This window comes from Boleophthalmus pectinirostris, unplaced genomic scaffold, assembly GCF_026225935.1.
Source record: "Boleophthalmus pectinirostris isolate CB_2022bp ecotype Guang Dong unplaced genomic scaffold, ASM2622593v1 HiC_scaffold_17, whole genome shotgun sequence".
NCBI classification, from domain to species: Eukaryota; Metazoa; Chordata; class Actinopteri; order Gobiiformes; family Gobiidae; genus Boleophthalmus; species Boleophthalmus pectinirostris.
Genome location: NW_026571115.1, coordinates 28,903,060 through 28,927,091, shown reverse-complemented (window position 1 = coordinate 28,927,091; position 24,032 = coordinate 28,903,060). Strand labels below are relative to the sequence as shown.

The window sequence follows — 24,032 nt, the reverse complement described above, 5'->3', positions numbered from 1 at the left end:
TTTTCCCCTATTTTAATTTAAATATTGTCTGACTCAATTAAAGCGTAGTCCATGCAACAATTCAATTTTAACTAAAGTCATGACATGCATTACTTTTTAATTAAGTAACAATCTGAAAAAAACAAGCTAGGCTACAGGCTCTGGACACTGGACAGTCTGTGTTTACATTCACTGGTAAATTCTATGCAGTTAAAGTGTAAAATATCATTCTGTATCATCCTGGACGTAAATATGTCTTTGATTTTTTATTTTTATTTTTTAAAGGTGCTCATGGAAACAAACAGTTGATGGCAACAGGTAAATTTACAGGTCAGATCTGTGGAGAGACGAACCTACTTGACGCTTTTTTTTGTTTTGTTTTGTTATAAACACACATTTAACAAATACACCATAGAAAAGTAATATACCCTACTGCAAATGCTTTGTTTTTTTTTGTAACTATTCACTCATTGTTCCCTATTTTTCAGTGCCCTTTGCTGTAGGCCTGATATTTGGAGAGCTGTGAGGACTTCCACATGATCACATCATCACCAGGTATCTTCATTATGTTCATCTGCTTTATCCTCATCCTGTTAAAAAGATGATACTTATAGAGATATGAACACTAAATAAATAGGCCTATTTTAAACCAGTGGTTCACAAATGACCAGCTGTGTACGAAGCTGAACACATTATATAATATTTAATAGTTTGAATATTTGCTTGTAGACAAACATGTGCATCACATTTAAAACTTTAAAGTGATAGTATGTAACTTTCCCGAGATAGAAAGTCAGCTACATGATTCCATGAAAACAGAAAGTTAAAGCCGTTCTTCAGAATATTCTCCATGGAGAATATTGGAGAAAATGTTGGAGATGTATGGAGGTTTCATGCTATAATGTGAAATATTATAATCAAACAAACAACATTTCCACAGAAACAAGCAGGAGGTCAAATCAGAGTCAGATTTGTGGCCTGCTCAGTGTAAGACTGCACATTTGTGTTTTTCAGTTCAACTGTGGAAAAACATGGTTTTATTTTAGTATATTTTTGGCAAAACAGTTACATACTGGGGCTTTAAGGCTATCCTGAGGGATCCAAATAATCCTAATTTGTATCAAATCTGGATAAAATGTCTATTTTTACTCCTTGCGTCCCCTCTAGGTCATTCCACATTCGCTTGAGGCTTCAGTTTGTGAACCAGTGCTCTAAACCTACTGAAGTGAAGCCATTACTATATTACTAATGCTAATGATTCCAGCTGCCCACTTCATTGGCACACACACTATTACAGCCACATATCCATAACACACACGCACACACACACACACACACGCACACACACGCACTATTATAGTCACATATCCATAACACACACACGCACACACACGCACTATTATAGTCACATATCCATAACACACACAGTCGTATTGCTCAGACTATTAGTGCTCCTTCTGTGAGTCCTGTCGCGGTCACTGAGCATGCACAAAGCAGCCACACTCTCTCTCTCCTCTTTCTCTCTCTCTGTCTCTCTCTCTCTCTCAAACACACACACACAATCTCTCTCACACACACACACACTCACTCACTCTCTATCACTTTCTCTTTCTAGAAATGCAATGGCAAAATGTTTTGGCAGATACAATAAAAGTCTCCCTCTCTCCCTCAGTTTTTTCTCCCTCTCTGTCTCTTGCTTTCTCAGTTCCCCTGTCTCCCCTTCTTTCTCTCTTTTTAATATATATATATCCATCTTTTTCCTGCATTTCTCTCTCCATCTCCTTCTCTCACCATCTCTTTTTCTATCAGTTTCTGCCTCTTGTTTCGTTCTCCGTTCCCTTCGCTCTCCTTCTCATTTTCTTTCTCTCACCCTTTCTCTTACACTGTATCATCTCTTTCTCTTTTTCTCTCACGCTCCCCTCCTCCCCCTTTCTCCCACTGCACCCTCACACGCACACGCACACACACACACACACACACACAAACACACACACACATGACCAATGCCCCGAGCGCTGCACTCACCCAGCCATGATGAGCGTTTGGGGCCCGTCTAATTCCCGGTTGGCGCAGTCGTTTACAGCGTTTATGATTGGCTGACGGTGGGATCATGAGCGCGCCTGTGTGTCCTGCAGGCACGATCACGCTGGCTCTGTTAGCTCAGCGCCACACATGTGCTCCCACTACGGTTCACAAGTGGTGGGATCTGCAAGAAAACAGGACCCCAGGCAACAGAATGTCAAGATTACCCCATTGTATCATTAATCTTAGCGAGCGGTGATAAACTGGGATGGTTGACATAACACTAAACGAGTAAGTAACAAACAAAATATTCTGTCTTTCCACGGTCCTCAAAATGGCACCCATGAGTGTCAAAGTGATCAATCTAACATCGTTCCCATAGCGATTAACAATTCAAAGTAAAATAGAATATCTTGTAAAAGGTCAAAAGTCCACACTGTCGTCTATAAAAGTTGAGTCCATCCATTTTCTTCCGATTATTCAGGGCCAGGTTTGAGCAGGGACCTCCAGACTTCCCACACCCCAGACACTTCCTCCATGTCCTTCTTGGATGGGACCTCAAGACGTTCCCAGGAGGCATCCAGATCAGATGCCCTCCCCTCAGATGCTCCTCTCAACATGGAGGCGCAGCAGCTCTACTCCGAGCTCCTCCCGTGTGGCCGAGTTCCTCACCCTCTCTCTAAGGTTTACACTGAAATGAATCACCGTATCACCGTATTGGAAACTATTTGCGTCCAGACACGTTTCTGTGTCCGCAAGACTTCTCTATCCACACAGCCTTGAGCATATTTGTTTACGTTTTACAAAAACAAAACTTAAAGCCGCATGGCTCATTTGCATAAACTGAGCGCTCAAAAAACAGCTTGATATTGTGCGCTGATGCGGTTCAGCTTCTGTCGGACTAAAGGACACGACTCAGTGGAATATGAGTGTTCTTTCTGTGACAGAGGGGTGTTCTGCTGATGGTGAGTCTGTTCTGTGCTTCTATCACGTTGGCAATGGTTCATATTAAACTTTTTAGAGATTATACGTCTGCAGGTCGTACACACAAACCGTATATATGAATGGATATATATTCTAGCCTCTTAGCGTTTTGGCGGTGAATTACTTACATATCTACGTCAGTGTATCAGTGTTTTCATGCGTCCACACGGTGCCGGATCAGATCTGTACTCAGATGAGTTCGTGGGAGCTGGCGTCACCAGATCGTTCCGTCTCTGGAGCTGTTTTCTGTTTTCATTGGATTAGTGTGGACGAGCACTGCATCCACATCGAAAACGTCTCGAATACATACTAGTGTGGATGGAATCTGCGGAGGAAACTCATTTCTACTGCTTGTATCCGTGATCTTGTCCTTTCGGTCATTACCCAAAGCTCATGAGCACAGGTGAGGGCAGGGACATAGATTGAGGGTAAATCGAGAGCTTTGCTTTTGGACTTGGCTCCTTCTTCACCAGAACAGTCTGATCACTGCAGACGCTGCACTGATCCACCTGTCAATCTCACGCTCCATCCTCCCCTCGCTCATGAACAAGACAGATACAGAGATACTTGAACTGCTCCACTTGAGGCAGGGACTCACAGGATTTGTTTCTTCTTTATTCCTATTTAAACTTTGTTTTGTCGTGTGGACCTGGTGTAGTTCTGTTTTGGACCTGGTACTGGTTTGGACTTGATTCAGTACTGGTTGGTTTAGCCCTGGTTTTGTAATGTTTTAATCCTGGTTTACCCAGATTTAGAATATCTGTCCATCCATCCATCCATTTTCTTTTGCTTATCCGGGGTCGGGTCATGGATGCAGGAGTCTAAGCAGGGACTCCCAGACTTCCTTCACCCCGGACACTTCCTCCAGCTCCTTCCAGGGGACCGCCAAGGCTCCTTTAGATTATAGACCTGATATATTCTTGATTGTTACCTGATTTATTGAAGCAGCTAAAATGGACTTTTTAAAGCTTTTGCCCATGTTATAGTTTCCCTTCTCGTTTACTGTCTCAAGGTTGTATTTAGATTCATGTGCTGATTCATACATGTTTGAGCAAGATATTGTTATTGCTTCCACTGCTCTTTTCTTACTTCATTCTGCACTTGAACTTTCTTAATCGGTGATTCATGTACTGTAGTCATTTTGGTACTAATTAATAAAAATCCACAGCTCGCTAGAGTGATCTGCAGCTATCCACAGAAGGTGCCAACAGCTTCACAGCTCTTTGTTGAGATGACGTTTACAGCAATGTCCGCTCCCATTGAGTTTTTTAACATGGAAATCAGCTGACTTTTGGTTTTTTTTTTTTAAGTCGTTTTAGATTAATATTACAGTTTAAAATATAAATATTTAAACATAATGATCCACGGGTGTCATAGATTATAACTATACACCAGACACAAGCACAATAGGTCTTTTTTTACTGAAAGCTGAACACCTCTAATGTCCATTCAAACACAAACGTGACAGTAAAAATCAACTCCCTACTTTCTTTACTAAAAATGTCTGCAATAACATGTACTTCATAAATTTATTGTCTGCTCTTGTAAATCCTCGCTGCTCTTCTCCAGCAGGGGGTGTGTGAGCTTGGGTCCTCATGAGCGTTATCCTGGTGGAGCTGGAGGACTTGGTTCAGCAGGGTCACTGCGCTCCACATGCATCAGGTCGGTGAATTATGAATGTCGCATGAATCATTGACTCCAAACACGCCTTTTTAGGTGCCTGCCTCTGACTAGCAGACGCACAGCTCTGCCAGCCATTTTAACATGGCAAAAAACAAAAGAATGGCTTCAAATGATCTGAACTTAGAAGATTTGGCAGAATTTGAGTAATCTTGACTTGAATCCAGCTGATTTTTATTCTACCGGTGAATGTGAATTATGTGTTATTTGCTGGTTCAATCTCGTTCTATTGAAAAACAAATCTAGCCTTGAATCGGATCTAATGACTTAGCTCTTGTAAGCGTGACTAATCTAGTGCAATAAAAGAGCACTATGTAACTTTTCTGATGAGGCCTGGTGCCTGCTTGTCTCCATGGAGATGGCTTTTCACAGAATGATCCACAGAACTGATCCATCTGGATGGAAACAAGCAGCTGATGCCTCAGGCCAAGTCATAAGTCAGATCTGAGGAGAGGAGACTCTGTTCACACTAAGAATACATGTTCTTCAATGTATTTTTGAGCAATAAAAACATCTGTAGTTGAATATATGCACAATAGATCATTTTAATGTCACTCTGTGGAACATTCTAGGCAAATAAGCAAAAGCAGGAGGTGGAGCTTCCACATGAAAAGTTCCACATTGCACTTTTAATATAGATATTTTTACTGACATATTTATTCACAAGAAACATTTGATTACATTTTTATTTGTAAAATAGATTGAGCTTTAAAAACAAATGTAATTCTTCTTATACTCAATAGCAGCATCTGTGCTGGTCGAGTAGCAGCTGTTTTACAGAAAGCCCAGTTTGTTCATAATCAGAGCAGTGTCTTTTATCATCTTGTCTTTTATCTAAGGATGCACTGATCTGATACCAGTATCGGATATCGGCGCCAATTCTGAAAACTCTATATCCTGATTGAACATAAAAACTGATGTAATAAGACTATTTACTGATTGTTCCCCATAAAGTGTCTTTTTTTTAAAAAACTTTTATTTAGGGATAAATAACACATCACAGTTTTGTCTTATTTTATTTTTATTTAAAGGAAATAAACACTGTTATCAGTCTTTGCAGTAGTATCAGTTGATATCGGGTATTGTCAAATACTTCAAGCTCTAGTGTCTAAATCAGTATCTGAAAAAGCTGGATCAGTGCATCTGTACATTCATCAATACCTTACACTGCCAACGCAGCCAACATGGTGTTTGGACGCTGTCCATGGTGCTGAAATTCCCATCACAGGAAAATCTATCACATTTTTAAAGCTTCAAACCTTAAACCTTAATGTGATTGAAGATGGAGAGTGCGTAATCACTGCTCTTTGGTTTAAGATTCTGAAATTTGGTGAGTTATTGTTCTGATTTGGCCTTTGTCCAACCACAAAAAGCACATTCTAACTAAAGATGGACGATATATTGAAGCCAAATATCAGATATTGGCTGAAAAGTCTATAAATCTAATAGTTCTTTTGTCTACCTCCGCGACTAAACACCACTCTGTAATCCAAATAAAAACAGCAATATCAGATGCTGTGATGTCATGTTAGAATTATTTTTTATGTTAAATCCTTGTTCAGATGTTTAAAGTACTCTTACAGCTCCTACGCAGACTAACCTACGTCTAGTACTGTGTGCATGCAGCTTTTTTTTTTTGTTTTTGTTTGTTTGTTTTTTGGCCAGACACTGTCCATGGTGCTAAAATGATTCTAGCCCATTAGAGATTTTCTTTTTCTTTTTTTTTTTTTTTTTCTTTATTGAAGAACAATGCTTAAACATAACACATGAGAACAACAAAAAATAGATGAACAAATAAACATAAGATTTGTTTATTACATCATCTGTCTGAGGCAAAAAAAACAAAAAACATAAACTCATGAAAATTATAAGTAGGGCTGCCAATGATAACACAATTAATCAAAACAAATGGACACATCATCCCACAAATTAAAGCAGATTAATCACACGGCCTGTTTTGACCATTCGCACATAAGTTGGGCTCTGTCTCTCTAGTAGAACGTGCTTATTATTGTGCATTTTTGACGTTTGGAGTGGTATTAAAGTCATAGTATTTTCTGATCTAAAATGTGGTAGTATCCAACTCTCAAATGAAGGGACAAGTCAGTAATCCAGTATCGATTATATGGTATTTAAGGCAAAAAAAAAACCTGATCATTTACATTAGTAATAAAGTTGATTTTCTCACTATATTTTCCAAACATGTCACAAAACAGACATAAAAACAAACGTCACTTCTGCTCGGGTTTTGTGGAGCCATCAACAATCTACAAATTTACAGTTTTTATCAAGCTGGAGGAGGCATTTCCATACTTTACTCTACAGCTGCTGTCCATGGTGCTGAAATGATTTGGTTTAGACCTGGTTTAGTTCTGGTTTAGTTTAGGCTTAGACCCAGTTTAGACCCGGTTTAGTCCATGTTTAGACCTGGTTTAGACCTGGTTTAGTTCTGGTTTAGACTTGGTTTAGACCTGGTTTAGTCCATGTTTAAACCTGGTTGAGTCCTGGTTTAGACCTAGTTTGGATCTGATTTAGTTCTGGTTTAGACCTGGTTTAGTTCTGGTTTAGACTTGGTTTAGACCTGGTTTAGACCTGGTTTAGACCCGATTTAGACCTGGTTTAGTCCATGTTTAGACTTGGTTTAGTTCTGGTTTAGACCTGGTTTAGTTCTGGTTTAGACCTGGTTTAGTCCATGTTTAGACCTAGTTTAGTTCTGGTTTAGACTTGGTTTAGACCTGGTTTAGACCTGGTTTAGACCCGATTTAGACCTGGTTTAGTCCATGTTTAGACTTGGTTTAGTTTCTGGTTTAGACCTGGTTTAGTTCTGGTTTAGACCTGGTTTAGTCCATGTTTAGACCTAGTTTAGTTCTGGTTTAGACTTGGTTTAGACCTGGTTTAGACCTGGTTTAGACCCAGTTTAGACCTGGTTTAGTCCATGTTTAGACCTGGTTTAGTTCTGGTTTAGACCTGTTTTTGTCACAGTTTTGTTTACTTGTTTTCCCCAGTCCAGTTCCAATTCTCAGTCTGTTCCGGTCCTCCTTTTGCCACCTCCCTCCTTTCCCTACAGCTGCCCCTCATTCTGTAATCAGCCCAGGCCCAGTCTATATATACTCCCTCTGCTCCTTCCGTTTTTGCCAGATTGTCAACCTGTTAAGACAGACACTCAAGCTCCTGAAAACCCTGAATCATAACCCCTGAATCTAATCTGTTTGCTTCTTCTGCAATTCTGTGTTTCCCGATTTGTTGTCCCTGTTCCTGAGTTTGTTCCTGAGTTTATTCCCAGTCCATTTTTACTAATACATTTCCCAGTCTTGGAAGATATTTTCGTTCACACTTAATATCATATATTCCTCTGTTGTATTTCCAGTCTGAGTTGCCATTATAAACATTTCCTGTTATAGGACACTTTCTGTTATTTAAATAAAACTTTTTTTGCCGGTGTACATGTGTTGCATTTGAGTCCAATTTACCTGCGTGATAGGTTTAGTCCTGGTTTAGACCTAGTTTGGATCTGATTTAGTTCTGGTTTAGACCTGGTTTAGACCCAATTTAGACCTAGTTTAGATCTGGTTCAGTACTGGTTTAGAACTGGTTTAGTCCTGATTTAGTGAGTTTCCTTACAAAAAATGAAATTTTAATAAAGCAGCTCTAAAATAAAATAATAATAAAAGCAGTTAACACACACACTAAAAGATCTGCTCCATACGAATAAATGTTAAAGGCATATTTTGCTTCTGATAGAGGGTTAATACTAACTCACACTCGTGTTTTTCAAGGAGTTTGTTAGCAGAGTTGGAAGTATTCCAGGCCCGGGTAAAAACTCTTCAGGCATGTTTTTGATGACGAAACAACACAACATTAGTAGAATTTCTATGATGATCTAATTTTGACTTACTTTTGTGGAATAATGCCTTTTGTAAACATAAATTATAGTTTTACACCAATCAAGAAGCAATTTGAGAAAGAAAAGTTGAAAAATGTCTTGAAAATTACAGAAAAGTTACCAAAATTCTATCCAAAAAGCTCAATTCTTCTGACACTCTAAATGCATTTTCAACTAAATACATCTTTAGAGAGAAAGAAGGAGAGTGAAGGAATAGAGAAAGAAAGAGGGAGGGAAAAACTGAAGGAGAAAGAGAGAAAAGATGGTGAGAAAGTGACAGAGGGATATAGAGGAGAAGATGGAGAAAGAAATGCAGGGAAAAGATTGACATATATAGAAAGAGAGAAAGAAAACAAAGGGGAGCGAGGGGAACTGAAAAAGCAAGTGATATAAAGGGAGAAAAGGAGAAAAAGAGGGAAAATGTGAGGGAGAGAGTGAGAATAGTATTGTATCTGCCTGAAAGGATCTTATACTGTATTTGTATTTGTCAAATAATAATTCCTGTGTACATTAGAGGAGTTTTGGCCCGGTGTGCCTCGGGGTTGCTAGGTAACAGTAATGGATTTTCCAAGCGTGACGTCATGATTTCCAACCAGGAAGTAAAATCTTTAAAACTACAAATTTCAGATTTCAGCACCATGGACAGCACTTGACTAAAAAATGCACATACAGCTCCTTGTTGGCCGTGTTTGCAGAGTAAAGAAGTGAAAATAAAAATACAAATCATAAAATAAAAGAGTGATTTCAGTGTCATACTTTCCGGAAAAAAATCCTAATAATCTTAAAAGTTTGAACACTTGCTCAAGTCTAATCAGCAATGCAGTAACTCATGACTTATAATTTTATTTCAAATCTGTTTCTGAAATGTTATAAACCACTAAGTTATGAATACATTTTGCTGAATTTTTTGTTTCAAATTTGTTTTCTGAACTAAAAACAATAGCGTTATGGATATTAATTTGCACAAACCTCGGCACTGTACAGGTCCAGTGGCCACATACAGCACGTTTGTTGACTCTTTAAGCGCATTTGGAATTACAAAATAAACACATTTTATAATTTTAGCTCATGCATGGACTAAAGCTGCGTTGTTTTTTTTATTTTAGGTGTTGTTTATTCACGTACAAAGTGACGCAATACGTAAATCAAGAAGCGTACAATTAATATTATACAGAACTGAGTTGAGCCCTCCACAACATTTTCTGTTTTTTATGGTGAAAAAATAAAACGTGTACTGTAGTTGTTTAGCCTCTATAATATCTTTGAACTCTTAATATTTACATTTTTTCAAAAAGTTGATAGGAAAAATGAATAGAAAACATACTTCCAGAACCAGAGCGTCTGTTGAGCTCTATTGGCAAAACAAAATGTGTATCAGAAACTCCATAACCCGTCATAATTTTGTACTTTTGATGCAACATTCAACATGCAAATGATTCGTAAAAACATACAGTGACTAGTTACCAACAGCGGTGTGAAACAGAGTAAAAGTATTAAAGATTTTATGTATCTGTACTTTATTTAAATACTTACACTGGAAAAAACAATATCTAGGTAAGTTAAAATGACTTAAATTAACAATATTTTACTTTATTTGATTTATTTTAACTTGAAAAATAAAATTATCTAAGTGTGTATTTCTTAATTCAAGCAATATTTGATTTTCTTTCTTATTTTAAGCACAAAATTTTTTGGTTTTTCTTATTTCAAGTGTAGCAAGATGTATTTTCACATTTTAAGTGCAAAAAGTCTGGTTCCATTGGCAGATAAGTTTACATGTCAAGTTAAATTCACTCAAATCATGATAAAACTTTCTTAATTCAAGTCATCTTAACTTGACTAGACCTGATTTTGTTTGCGGATACTTTTGACTTTGACATCACTACATTGGAGAGCAGCTATCTTTACTTCTATACACTGCATTTTTGAACAGAAAGTCGGAAGTAAAAGTATTTTTGTAGTAGTTTGAGACTCGCCGAAAAGGCAGAGGAGTTTATTTTTAACGCGAGCAAGAGATACTTTTACCTGAGTTTTTTTGGGGGGGCTTCTGTACTTGTAATCGAGTACTTCTTCCATCACTGGTGACCAAAAATAAATATGTAGGCCTACACATTTACAAACGTCATCCGTGCGTGCCCTTGCTTTGGGGTCAGTCGCTTTCTTACAGCAGGAAGTCTTGCCTAAGTGGACACCGAGCCAAACGATCCCTTCTCTCACTTATCGGGTGGACGTTTAAGGTCGCGCCGCTTATCGATCGCCTCGGACGCGCGGGGGACGGTTTCCTCTCTCACTGCTTTAAGTTATGTTATTAATTCACCAGGTCACCCTTAAAAGTGTATACGTGTGCGCTGTCATCATTTCCCATTCACACACACACACACAGACATACACAGATGCGGGCTATTTGCGTAGTAGCCAATCAATTAGGTCACGTAATATGGGCACGTTTGGGTCTCCTCTGGGAAGAATTAGGACGGGCCAGTGTTAGTGACTCATGGTGTTCTTTTGGTGGAGTGTGGAGTCAATGATAATAAGGAAAAAGCATCTCGCAGGTCAACAATAAAGAGGCAGGAAATGTTAATGAGAGTCTAAGTTGCGTTTTTTTTTTCCATAACGTCGTGTGCGTAAAAGGCTAAACGTCTGATATTGTTATGGTCGTGAATGTAGCGCAGTACAGCCCGTGGTCACACCTTGAGTAGTGAGCAGTGTTGTGGTGGTGGAGGAGGAGGAGGAGGAGGAGGAGGAGGGGGGTGAGGGGTTGAGGGGGAGGGGGGAGAAGAGCCAGCGCGTTTCAGTGCGGGCGGGGCGGAGGAGAGAGGAGAGAAGAGTTCTCTTCGTCCATTAATTTCCAAATGTCTGTTGCTAAGAATAGCATCCCTCTCTCCCTCCACCTTCCGTCACAAACACGCGCACGTATACGAAAGCATTGTGAGTTCGGGCTGCAGCTGTACGTACGCACGCAGCCGCTTCATTCTGGCTCTCCTGCCTCGCGTGGGGAGAATACAAGGGTGGAACATATGATTTTGGTGCAGGGGAAGGTGGCAGCGTCCTGTGCCGCGCGTGTCACTGTGGACATGACGCAGGGCAGGGCTGAACACAAACACACGCGTATGTGATACACAGAGCAGCGTCCGTGACGGCTACGTCTGGAGTTGGACGGAGCGCGTGCGTCATGTGCTGCGGGTGCAGAGGCAGAGAAGACCCCCCCTCCCCTCACTCTCTCTCTCACCCCTCCTCCTTTCCCTCCCTTCATCATTTTCTCTATTATTTAATTCCATGCAAATTAAGATAAACAAAAAGCACACATATTACCAAATGCAAATCCTCGGATGAGAGCTGCAGTCCCGTGTTTTAATTTAGCTCTGCTTTTATCCATTACTCAACGCGTCCGCGCGCCCCCCTCCCTCCTCCTCCTGTCCCCGGGGCCGAGCACAGAGGAGTGGAGGCCGATAGTGAGACAGTGAGACCGCGGACGAGCTGCCAGGACATTGGGGCTCATCAGTGCGGACCGAGGGGAGAGCTTTTTGGGGCGGGAATGCTGAGGGAGCGCGCGGGCACTTGTGCACCTTCGACGAGCCACGGCGAGGCGACACGATGAGCGGCGGTGAGGCGGGCGACAGGCGGCCGTACCCCCGCCTTTGACGACACCGTGGTCCCCGCTCGGCTCCTGGATGCAGGCGCAGGTGACGAGCACAGCGCGGAGGATGCTTGAGAGGAGCGTGCCGTCCACTTTGGAGAATATGACAGCGACGCATCAATGGAGTGCGGTATTTTCTATTTTCTCTTTGAAATAAGACTAGCGACTGTCACCTCGCTCATTTTTCATTTTCCACAGCGCATTGGTAAAGCCTCCAATGCCACATACTGTACCAAACATTGCGGATGTTTCGGAAATAAATAAATAATAGCAGATTTTTTCCGCCTTTGAGTGCCATATTTTGTTGAAAATGACAAGTGAAACATCACCAAGCCTTGTCTAGACGACACACTGTCAATGCTTTTCAATGTGTTTTTGGACAATCTGTTTTCTTGACGCCCGTGTTCGAGGCGTTCTTCCTCACGTTTCATTTTTACTGGAGCGAAAGCATGAGCCATGGACAATATGAAACATTCATGTCAGCGGGCTACAGCCTCTGGTTGATTTTATGTTGGGGCCGAATCCTGCGTTTGACGGACACCCAAGCGGAGACAGCCCACAGCAGCTCGAGCGTGCCGCGCGCGCAGCCCACCCGGGGAACACACGTTTAATTTCCCCCCGCCACAGCTCCGCCGCTGGCCGCTGGCTGAGACGCGCACAGATCGGTACATGGGCGGCCTCCTTCACTGATCCGAGCCGCGGCACAGCAGCAGAGCGCCGGATGCAGGTGTTCAGCCTTTGCCTCTACAAGACAACCCGTTGAGTACATGAGACGTTCGGATCCAGATGGGATGTAATGTTGTGTGGCTGCACAGCTGAGACCTGCTCTCCTTCTCCGCTGCTTCTTAAAGATTGGCTCTTGGTGTGTAGAGGATGGCGCGGTTCGGAGACGAGATGCCGGCCAGGTATGGCGGCGGTGGCGCGGGAGGCCGCGGTGGCAGCAGGCAAGGAGGACCCCACGGACACGGTCACGGCCATGGCCACGGCCACGGCCACGGGATGCACGGGCACGGCGCGCACGGCATGCACGGGCCCCCTGGAGGCCCCGGGACCCAGAGAATGTACAAACAGTCCATGGCGCAAAGAGCGCGGACTATGGCCCTCTATAATCCCATCCCCGTGCGCCAGAACTGTTTCACTGTCAACCGCTCCCTCTTCATCTTTAGTGAAGACAACTTTGTGAGAAAATACGCCAAAAAGATCACCGAATGGCCATATCCTTTACGCACTGTGTTGAGTGTAATGCAGCTGTGCCCAGGCCTCTGGGGAGCAGGTAGGCCTATAGTGTAAGCACCCTGATATGTGACACGTATACGGCTGTAGCTACAAGTACATGTATCAGCCGCTTTGACGCGGGGAATACGGGACTGGGAATTTATAGTTAATTAAAGCGAGGGCCGTGAACTAACAGCACTTTTTACGAGGCTGTTGATCAACATCAATCACATTTGTTAGTTGTTCCGCGTCACACTGGAGTTGGAACCTGCTTGATATACGCGCCGCGTGCATGTGCTGGTGCGCGCGTGTGTTTGTGTGTGTGTGTGTGTGTTGGGGTGTGTATGTGTGTGTGTGGGGAGAGGAGGGGGGGTGCTGATGTCAGCATGTGCGGTGCCGAGCATACACAGAGGTACAGAGGAATGGAGAGCAGAGAGAGGGGGATGGGAGGAGGAAAGGTGAGAAGGAAGATGAAAATAAGCGACAGTAATTGTGCGAGCGCGCGCTGCTATCAGCGAGCTGCAGGTGCCTGAGTGTTCAGCTCCGTTCTGTGCAGCGGGCTGTGGGAGCGTCTCTGTGCGTTTGTGTCGGCTCTTTCCCTCTCACATCACCGGAGAACAAACAGCTACTGTACCTGAAACACATTTGGGCTGACTCCTAAAATCATTCTAGAAAGCAGACTCAGTGTAGCCTTTATTGTACAGCTGAACATGGAGCATAGAGCCTCCTCTCAGTTTCATTTAGCCAAATGGTGATGGTGATGGTCTTGTGAATACTGGGATTTCAGATTGTAGTAGGAATTGATTTGTTTTTGCTGTAGAAATGTCTCTTCTGTGTATATGATTGAAGTTCTGGACATATTGCTGCGTGCTCCTGACATCACGACATACTAACACTCGTATTTCAGACCGAGCTGGAAGACAGGTCAGAATCCTATGGTGAAATTTACCGTTTAACTGTCAGATTGCAGATTTATCCACCTGGTTCGCGGTTAATGTGTCTTTAATATCTCTGTAATTACTGGTCCTATCCACACATGACTAAAACTGGCACAAAGGTCAACATCTTCTCTGTCAGCATAAATAAACAAAAGCAACATTATTTCTCCCATCGCCTTCAGAAAGTGGTGCCATTATTCAAGCCGTAAGACGTGATTGTCGTCGGTAGAAAGGACTTTAACACATGATTAAGATGGCGAGTTTGTGGAGCCGATCCTAAACAAATAATGATACGTTTTAAAAAATTGATTTCAAAAACAGTAAGTCTCCCGTAGAGTTATGCATAGGCCCCTGCCTTCCATCTGAAATCATGACACCATCCATTTCTAGAACATGAACCACTGATACTTGGGGTTGTGACGCTATCTGGAAGCACTACTCCGTCTGAAGCACCGTTATTCATGTTAGACTTAATCTGAGCTTTGTTTTAACACAATCTGACCAAAAATAGCTGACTTAAAATGTTAAACAAGACTTTCACACATAACTTTACCATCACAAGGTACCGAGCATTAGATACAGTCACTCTCAAATTAAAACATATAAATAAAACAAAAAGCAACTCAGTTTTCAAATTTTTATAACATGATTTAGGATGTGTTCACATTTGTCGTGATTTGATCCTGGTTTGAGCCCAGTTTAGTCCTGATGTAGACTTGGTTTGGTCCTTTTCTAGTCCCGGTTTAGTTCTGTTTTGTCCATTTTTAGTCCCAGTTTTGAGGTTGGGTCAGCTTTTAGTTGAAATTCATGCTCTGACTAATCACAAACTTCTGGAAAATGCATCCTTTAAATTAAATGGTGTCAGCCCTATGTTCCCTTATTGGTAATATTTTATTAATTTCTAAGATTTTCTTTTCTCAAAATTAAACTCTAAATCAAGTCATTTTTATTTTTATATACTGCATTTAAAGGGTTGATTCAGAGTAATTTCAACCTAGGATCCTTTGCACCGTGACCTCTGCATTACATCTGTAGTCAACTGCTGCAGGATAATACAGTATGTTGGGCGTAATTGACTACCAAACTGGGAGAAATGGGGAGAAATTCTGATGCAAACTGATGATAAAAGAAATCTGGGAACACAGGGCCTAATTTTGGAAAAAAAAAAACAACTTAGAAATGAGGGAACATAGGGCTGAGGGAACACAGGCACGCTCCCATTTAAATCCATTTTGTGTTTTTTTTCTTGAGCTTTCAGACCACCTTAACACATTTTGTCGGTGTTTACTAATTGTGTCGCCATGGCAACCGCTTGACATTCCGCCCATAGACACACATGTAGATTAGGACATCCACCAGCGTGATATCACTGTAAAGTATCAGTAGCTTTGGTAGTGGCAGTAGTTACTAACAGAGGTGGGACCAAGTCGTCGTTTTGCAAGTCTCAAGTAAGTCTCAAGTCCGAGTCAAGTCCCAAGTCAAAGACAGGAAAGTCCAAGTCGAGTCTCAAGTCACTGGCCCATGAGTCCAAGTCAAGTCCAAGTTGTCTGCTTTGAGTTTCAAGTCATTTCAAGTCTTTAAAAAGCTTAGATTTTTGCAATTTATATTTATTTTAAGATAAATTGTACTTAAAAATCATAGTATATTTATATATGAGTATTTATAGAGTATGTATTGTAGAAAGGTAAATTTTTCCTTTTTAAATGTCTTGACAAGATCTTATTGTGAGTCATTATGGTCAGAACAGAAAGAATTCAGATTTAAAAGTGCTTGTCAAATCACTGGCCTCAAGTCCAAGTCAAGTCCAAACTCACTGACCTTCAAGTCCAAGCCAAGTCCCAAGTCTTAGTCCATTTCATCAAGTCAGGTCTCAAATCCGAAAAATAGCGACTCGAGTCCAAATCACGACTTGCCCCATCTCTGGTTTCTAATAATCGCAGATGTTATATTGCGTCTGCTATAGTCGGAGCAGATGTCACGTTAGTATTCCTAAAGTACTTTTTACTACTAGTTTTCGAAGTAAGAATTGTGCTTTTGGTGTGTTTGCGCACTCTGCATATTGTGACTAACCGTGCCCTGTTATGCAGCGATGGCACTTCCTCTCTCACTCCGCTGCTGAGGTACTAATAGTAGCTTGCACATAAAAGCACGGATACTACTCTATGTGGGACTGCTTTAATTGCTCAGTGATCCTAGTTGTATTCTACTATGTACAAACAAGAAATATATTACGTTTTTTTTTTATTGTTAATAGAAATTTATAGGCAGAAAAAATAATAGTGGTAATATTTTAAAGGGCTCACATTATACATTCCTCATTACGAACAGACCTGGAGTTGTGTTTTGTTTCACTCACACATGTTTTAACACACAAACCCTGCAGATTTAGGCTGATTTCTTCTCTCAAATTGGAAAAAAAAAAAACACTTAATGTGATACAGGAAGAGCTCCACTGTGTTTCTAAACTCCACACACCTTCATTAGAATAATTTGGATAATTTCTACACTGGAATTGCCAAACTCTACTGAACTAAAGTTAAAAGGTAGATGTTAACTTGAAAACTACTAATTCATGACCTCACAAGGTGGAACAGAGCATTTTGAGCTTTGGAGATGTAGACAGACTAATAATAAAGCGTTTCTCAAAACATGTAAATGAAACAAAATGCAACTCAGTTTTCAATGGTTATAACTTGAAGGATATTTTTAATTCAACATGACTTAGGATGTGTTCACATTTGTCATGATTTGGTCCTGGTCTGAGCCCAGTTTAGTCCTGATGTAGACTTGGTTTGGGCCTTTTCTAGTCCTGGTTTAGTTCTGTCTAGTCCATGTTTAATCGCAGGTTTGAGGTGTGGTTTAGGTAGTGAGGATTCAAATTAGAGAGTTCTTTTAGGTTTAAAGGGCTCATATTACACTGTTTTCCTCATCACAAACAGACCTGGAGTCGTGTTTTGTTTCATTCTCAGAAAGACTAAGTTCTTCTCTCAAACAGAAAACCAACCCTGTTCCACCTTGTGATGTCATGTGGTAATACAAGAAGTGCCCCACTGTGCTTTTAAACTCCACACACCTTCATTAGAATCATTCGGATAATTTCAGCCCTGGAATTGCTCATCTCTACTAAACTAACTTGAAAACTACAGCTTCATGACATCACAAAGTGGAGCAGAGCATTTTGAGCTATAAAGAGTTACTCAAAACCTGTGTGAATGAAACAAAACACCACTCCAGGTAGGGCTGCTCGATTGTGGAAAAAAATCATTATCACGATTATTTTGGTCAATATTGAAATCCCGAACATTCAAACGATTATTTTTTAGTTACACAATGCATTTATTCAGTAATTTTCTCTCAAAAAACACATTGTTATTGATAATTTACGAAAAACTTTCAACTTGAAAATAAATATAGGTTACAAATAAATACCTTAGAGCAGTTTTGTGACGTATAAAACATAAAAAATGATTAAAATATACTTTGAACATGAAATAAGGCATAGAAAAGCATAAATGTATCCAAAATAAACTATATATCCAGCTGTTTTACAATTTGTATGTTTAAAAAAATAAAATAAATGCACTTATTTATATTAAAACTATCCCAATATACACATTGTTAAGTCTTAAATTGTTTCAACTCAATTAAATGAGTTTGCAGATCATTTAAAGACACACAAATCAAAATCGTGATCAAAAATCGATTAATTGCACGGCCTTAACTCCAGGTATGTTTTTGACGAGGTAACAACTTTCTAACATGACTTAAAGCTCACAAGAGTCAATTTTGCCTAATACAGAACCTTTAAACTCACCTTTTTATAATATCTTCAATTACACATTATTCTTTCAGCTTATCTATCGCTATCCTAGTCGATTTATCGTCACTAATGTAGTAACCACTTTGTGCTGTTACATCACAGGCTCATAAATAAGACGCCACGTGACTCAGGACTCCTCTGGGCCCAGAAATGCAATCTCCACCTATCAATTGCTCCGGTGAACTTTGACCCGGATGCCTGGTTTGACCTTGTCCTGTGCGTCCCTATTGCTCCCTGTAGGACAGTATAGTTAGTGCAGGGTTATTAAGCCTCCATGCAGTTGGGCTTTTGTTAAACATTTCAGTACTCTTGAGTAGTTGGTCAGTCTCCATCTATAGAATTGAAATCGGTTGCCGTTTTCTGTTATCCAAGCTCCTCCATGTTTTTAAAGCCCATACACCTTAGATTTGTAGATATGGTGATATAGATAAAGAATAATATAGCAGTTGTTGTTTTGGAGATATGCAAAATTAGAATATCGAGTATATTGTCGGTGATTTAAACTATTAAAAGAGGCCGAAAACGTTTGGTGTAATATCCCAAGCAAGAGTATAAAGTTATATTTCTGCCCTTTTATGAATAAAAGTAGCCTGATTCAGGACTTCGTAGCATTAGGATTCGTTTGCTCGACTGTAGGCGGGTACTTTTTTTATTTAACCAATCGCTGCTATTTGGTTTTGACGTATGTAATGTAACGGGGCTAACTAATATATTAAGCTTTTCCCAAATCCCGTAGGAAGAAGGGCAATAACGTCTTTCCCTTTGATAAAATTCACCGAACATTCCTTTTGTTACGGCTTTAAATCCTCGATCTCGGGAATCGTTGCCAACACAGAAAGTCTGTCTTCGTCGACATCCATCTCAGCCGCTTTGTTTACTGTTGTGCTGCACCACAAAAAGGACCAAACAGATGCTTGAGTTTGACGTCATGGCTTCACAGCTCTTCACTGATTGGTCGGTGCGCGGTCTACAACTTCCGGGGTTCTTGCAAACCGTCTAGTATATTACGATTCCTGACCTAGTCGCTGGAGAGGAATGGAATTGAGCGGAGGCACTAGGTGGCTCCAGCCTGATTAGAATAAAAGTCCAATATTATGCAAAATTGACTCTTGTGAGGTTTAAGTCAAGTTATAATGTTGTTATCTCATCAAAAACAGACCTGGAGTTGTGTTTTTTTTCATACACACATGTTTGAGTAACTCTTTATTATGAGTCTGTCTACATTTCCAAAGCTCAAAATGCTCTGTTCCCCCTTGTTTTCAAGTCAACAGCTACCTTTTATCTTTTGCTCAGTAGCGTTTGGCAATTCTAGGGCTGAATTGATCCAAATGATTCTAGTGAAGGTGTATGGAGTTTAAAAACACAGTGGAGCACTTCCTGTATCACCACATGACCTCACGACGTGGAACGGAGTGTTTTCTGTTTGAGAGAAGAACTCCGCCTTAATATTCAGGGTTTGTGTGTCAAACTTGGGTGAATGAAACAAAACACAACTCCAGGTCTGTTTGTGATGAGGAAAATATTCTAATATGAGCTCTTTAAACCTAAAAGGACTCTTTCATTTGATTCCTCACTATCTAAACCCCACCTCAAAACTGGGACTAAACATGGACTGGACAGAACTAAACCAGGACTAGAAAAGGACCAAACCAAGTCTACATCAGGACTAAACTGGGCTCAAACCAGGACCAAATCATGACAAATGTGAACACATCCTAAGTCAATATCCTTCAAGTTATAACAATCTGAAAACTGTGCTGCGTTTTGTTTCATTTACATGTTTGAGTAACACTTTATTTTTATTCTGTCTACATTTACACAGCTCAAAATGCTCTGCTCCACCTTGTGAGGTCATGATATCAGGGGTAGTTTTCAAGTTTCAGCTCCTTTTTCCCTTTAGTTCTGTAGATTTTGGCAATTTCAGTGCAGAAATTATCCAGATTATTCTAGTGAAGGTGTGTGGAGTTTAAAAACACAGTGGAGCACTTCCTTATTGTATGATGGAACAATATTATAACATAGATCAGAAAATAGCGTTATATGAACCCTTTAATTCTAGGGCCTATTCATATTTTGAGCTAAACTTGAACCTCAACCAAGACTTTTAAAAGCAAATTTGAGCATATTTTTGGTGCGTTGTTAAAACAGAATCAGAATAATGTTGAAATAATCCAAAAACATATAAGTAGATCATTACATTATTGTTACATTTTGGTGATTGTAAACTGCAATTCTGATGTAATAACTCGTAAGTGGTTTCTCTGCAGCTGGCACCGTGTCCATGGCAATCACAGCCATAATCAGAATAAGTTTTATTGCCCGACTAGGAACTCGCTTTGGCATTATGGTGCAATATTAAAGCTGCATTGTGTTACTTTTCTCGTGGAGGGTCCGGCAAATGCTTTTCTCCATGGAGATGTTTTTGCTTTGTCTCGCAGTATGGTATTAAACCTCTCTATTTTCATGGAGGCCAAACTAGATCGAATTACAGGTCAGATCTGTGGAGAGACAACACAGAGAGAGGCTCACAGTCAGAATGTCTGTTTTGCCAGATATTTTTGAGCTATAAAACCACCTGTAATTGAATAAGTGTGAAGTAGAGCTGTTTAATGTCATACCAGGCAAAGCAATGACATATCTATAGAAACAAGCAGGTGACAGAGGCCCAAACAAAAAGTTACACAGTGCACGTTTAAACAAAGAATTTACATAAGCCTATATAACCTATCACAGCCGTATATTATTGCTTTTTTTAATACAGATTGATCAGTCTGGTAGTTCCCGTGTCCTTTGTTGTGTCCAAACATCATCGTCCAATCAGATTTGGACATGATGAACAAAAATGTTTTTCAGTTCCCTCTGATATATTTTTCCCTTTATTTTTTGTGATGTCCCTGACTGGCTACTCCGCCTGTCAATCGCACCCATCTGAAAACGGGATGGATTTAACCGTGACCAGACTCGCATCTTCGTGTTGAAGTGTTGAAGAAGTGTATATTCTGGATCCCACGCAAAGCAAGCAGGAGATTTTCATTTATGCCGCTTTTATTTAAGAAAAACGGCTACACAATATCTTTTAATGTGTATCTGTGAGCCTGAATTTTTCAAAAAGTTGTGGGCGGGGACAGGGGGTAAGTGAGAATTGAATTTTTCTGAGCACTCAACTCAACCTTCAAACGCAAGACAATTTTGACCAGTCTATTCATGTTTGGAAGACATTTGGAAAGCTGCGATGACAACTTCCGGTCTAGTTCCTGACTCTGGGCACACCGAGCAATGTCATCAACGGTAAAATGAAAACTGAAGATACTAGAGGTTTGTGCGGAACAGAATTTTCATTCCTGCTCCCACCCGCATTGGTGATATTTTATCCCGCTCCCGCTCACAAATCCCACAAATTGGTGACGTTCGCATTTTTAAGTTTTATCAAACAGGAAGAAACGGAAAGGAATTGTCTAAAATGCGCACAAAATTAGACCACATCCACAAATTTAGGCTGCTTAAAATGTTTTTAATAATGCCAAATAAAGTATTCAGCACAAATTAATCATTTGCATATTTTACTTTACACTCAAATTTAATTTGTGGATCTGCAGTTTATCATGTCAATGCCCACTCCCTCATTGTGCAGTCCCGCTCCCGCCCCTGCCAGCAGTGAGCTTTCAAAATGCGTCCTGCGCCGCATTGTTTTGTGTAGGGTCCCAGGAGTTTAGGGCTCTACTGCATACGTATGTGCTGTTTGGAATAATCTTGACTTTGGCTCCCTCGTCTCTTCTAATCACATGAACCCAGTGCGCTCGGAGTTGTGCGTCAGACGGGAAATGATGAAAACTGAGGCGTGGGTGTAATTGTTGATTTGCCGAACATAACAGAACACTACAATGACATGAAGATGAAGAAAACTGGGCCATGTTGTTAGGTTCTTTTCACAGACCAAGAGTTTGTTTTCATACGTGACAGTTTCGACTGCTCACTCTGAGGAAGCCCACTAGTGAGCACTCGAAACTGTCAGGTATGAAAACAAACTCTTGATCTGTAAAAACAACCTAATAACATAAGACCAAATGAATCTCATTGGACTAAAACTGGGCCATTTTCCCATTTTTCCTACATTTTTTTTAGACTTACTACCTCAAAAAGAACCTGCTGGAAGTTGTCATCGCATCTTTCCAAACGTCTATCTAGTTTGTGACGTAAGCGTGAATAATGCCAATACTTTAACATCCAATACAAATCTGAGTAAGCTTAAAGACGCATTGTGTAACTTTTCTATTACACGGAGACGTTATTGCTTTGTCTGGAATGGCATTAAACCTTTCTATCTTCTATCAAACCAGGCCAAGTTACAGGTATATTTTTGAGCTCTAAAACCACCTGTAATTGAATAAATTTAATGTCGAGCTGTTTAAAGTCACACTGTGGAACATTCCCGAACATCCCCTTTAAGTCGTACACTGAGTTCGGCGTACTTTGTTGGTACATGAAGCGGTCGCATAAGCAGATTACATGTGGGCTCCGTGCTGTGGTGGCATGTAATATGGACCCACATTAAATAGTGCTTCCCTGTAAGTGGAGAGGAAGTCGATAAAAGCTCCAAGTATTGATTGTAATGTTTAGCCCGGACAGAAATATATATATAACACAACCAGTATGGCCGCAAAATTACCCCTATTTTTTAATTTGTTCGTTATCGCAATGTAGTTTTAGCTTTCGGGATAGTCAGAAGTATCGAAAATCATCCTCTAATCGATACTGAAACTAAATGAAGACTGACTGAAGACACACACAGATATAAAACCACATCGAATATATGATTTAATATTGAAATTCACATTATATTGTCTAAATAATTAGTGTTTTTAATTATTACTGAGCCGTCGGAATCGGTATCAGTGTTGGGAAGTTACTGAAAATGTGTACCGAAAATAAGTAACGGTACTAGTCCATTTTTAGAGACCCATGCCCGCCTGGACCCGTTAAGATTTGACCCGTTACCTGCCCGTGCCTGTGATAAATCGGGGTTAGTCCATTAGTCCGACAGCCCAGTAGTTCAGGACTAAACCAGGACTAAACCAGGACTGAAACTACGCCGTGTCATTAACAGATTATAAATGTATACACGTCGCAACTGCAGAGCCGATCGACAGGACTACACCAGGATTAAACCAGGTCTAAACCAGGTCTAAACCAGGACTGGACCAGGACTAAACCGGGACTGCACCAGGACTTAACCAGGACTGGACCAGGACTAAACCAGGACCAAACTAGGACCAAACCAGAACTAAACCAGGACTAAACCAGAAGTAAACCAAAACTAAACCAGGACTAAACCAGATCTAAACTAGGAGTAAACCAGGACCAAACCAGGACAAAACTAGGACTAAACTAGGACTAAACCAGGACTAAACCAGGACTAAACCAGTCCAAACCTAAAAGTGCCCAAACCATCTAAATATATACGTGCTGTAACTGCAGAGCTGATTGCCAGGACTACACCAGGACTGGACCAGGTCTAGACCAGAACTAAACAAGGATTGGACCAGGACTGAACCAGGACTGAACCAGTGTCATTAGCATAAATATATACATGCCATAACCACCAAGCCGGTCTCCAGGACTAAACCAGGACTGGACCAGGACTAAACCAGGACTGAACCAGGACTAAACCAGGACTAAACCAAGGCAAACCCAAAGCAGGGCCAAGCCAATCACCTCCGCTGATGGTTTCAGTAATAAAGAAAATGAATACCCACCTGTTTCAGCAACTATTTGCGGGTAACCGACTCGGTGCAGGACTCTGATTCAGAATTTGAGTTTTACTAAATCAAAAGAAATACACGGCAGTACTTTGTCATGTACTTTTGGCTCTGAACT

General features: G+C 40.7%; 1 protein-coding gene across 1 annotated transcript in view; it reads left to right on the top strand.

Moving 5' to 3' along the window:
- Nucleotides 1–13,058: 13,058 nt before the first annotated feature.
- The window catches only part of cacna1aa (calcium channel, voltage-dependent, P/Q type, alpha 1A subunit, a), a 149,318-nt gene continuing 138,344 nt past the window's right edge, over nt 13,059–24,032 (top strand). Inside the window, exon 1 of the mRNA XM_055152342.1 lies at nt 13,059–13,399. Coding sequence (XP_055008317.1) covers nt 13,059–13,399 — 341 coding nt within the window. The remainder of the gene's footprint in view (nt 13,400–24,032) is intronic.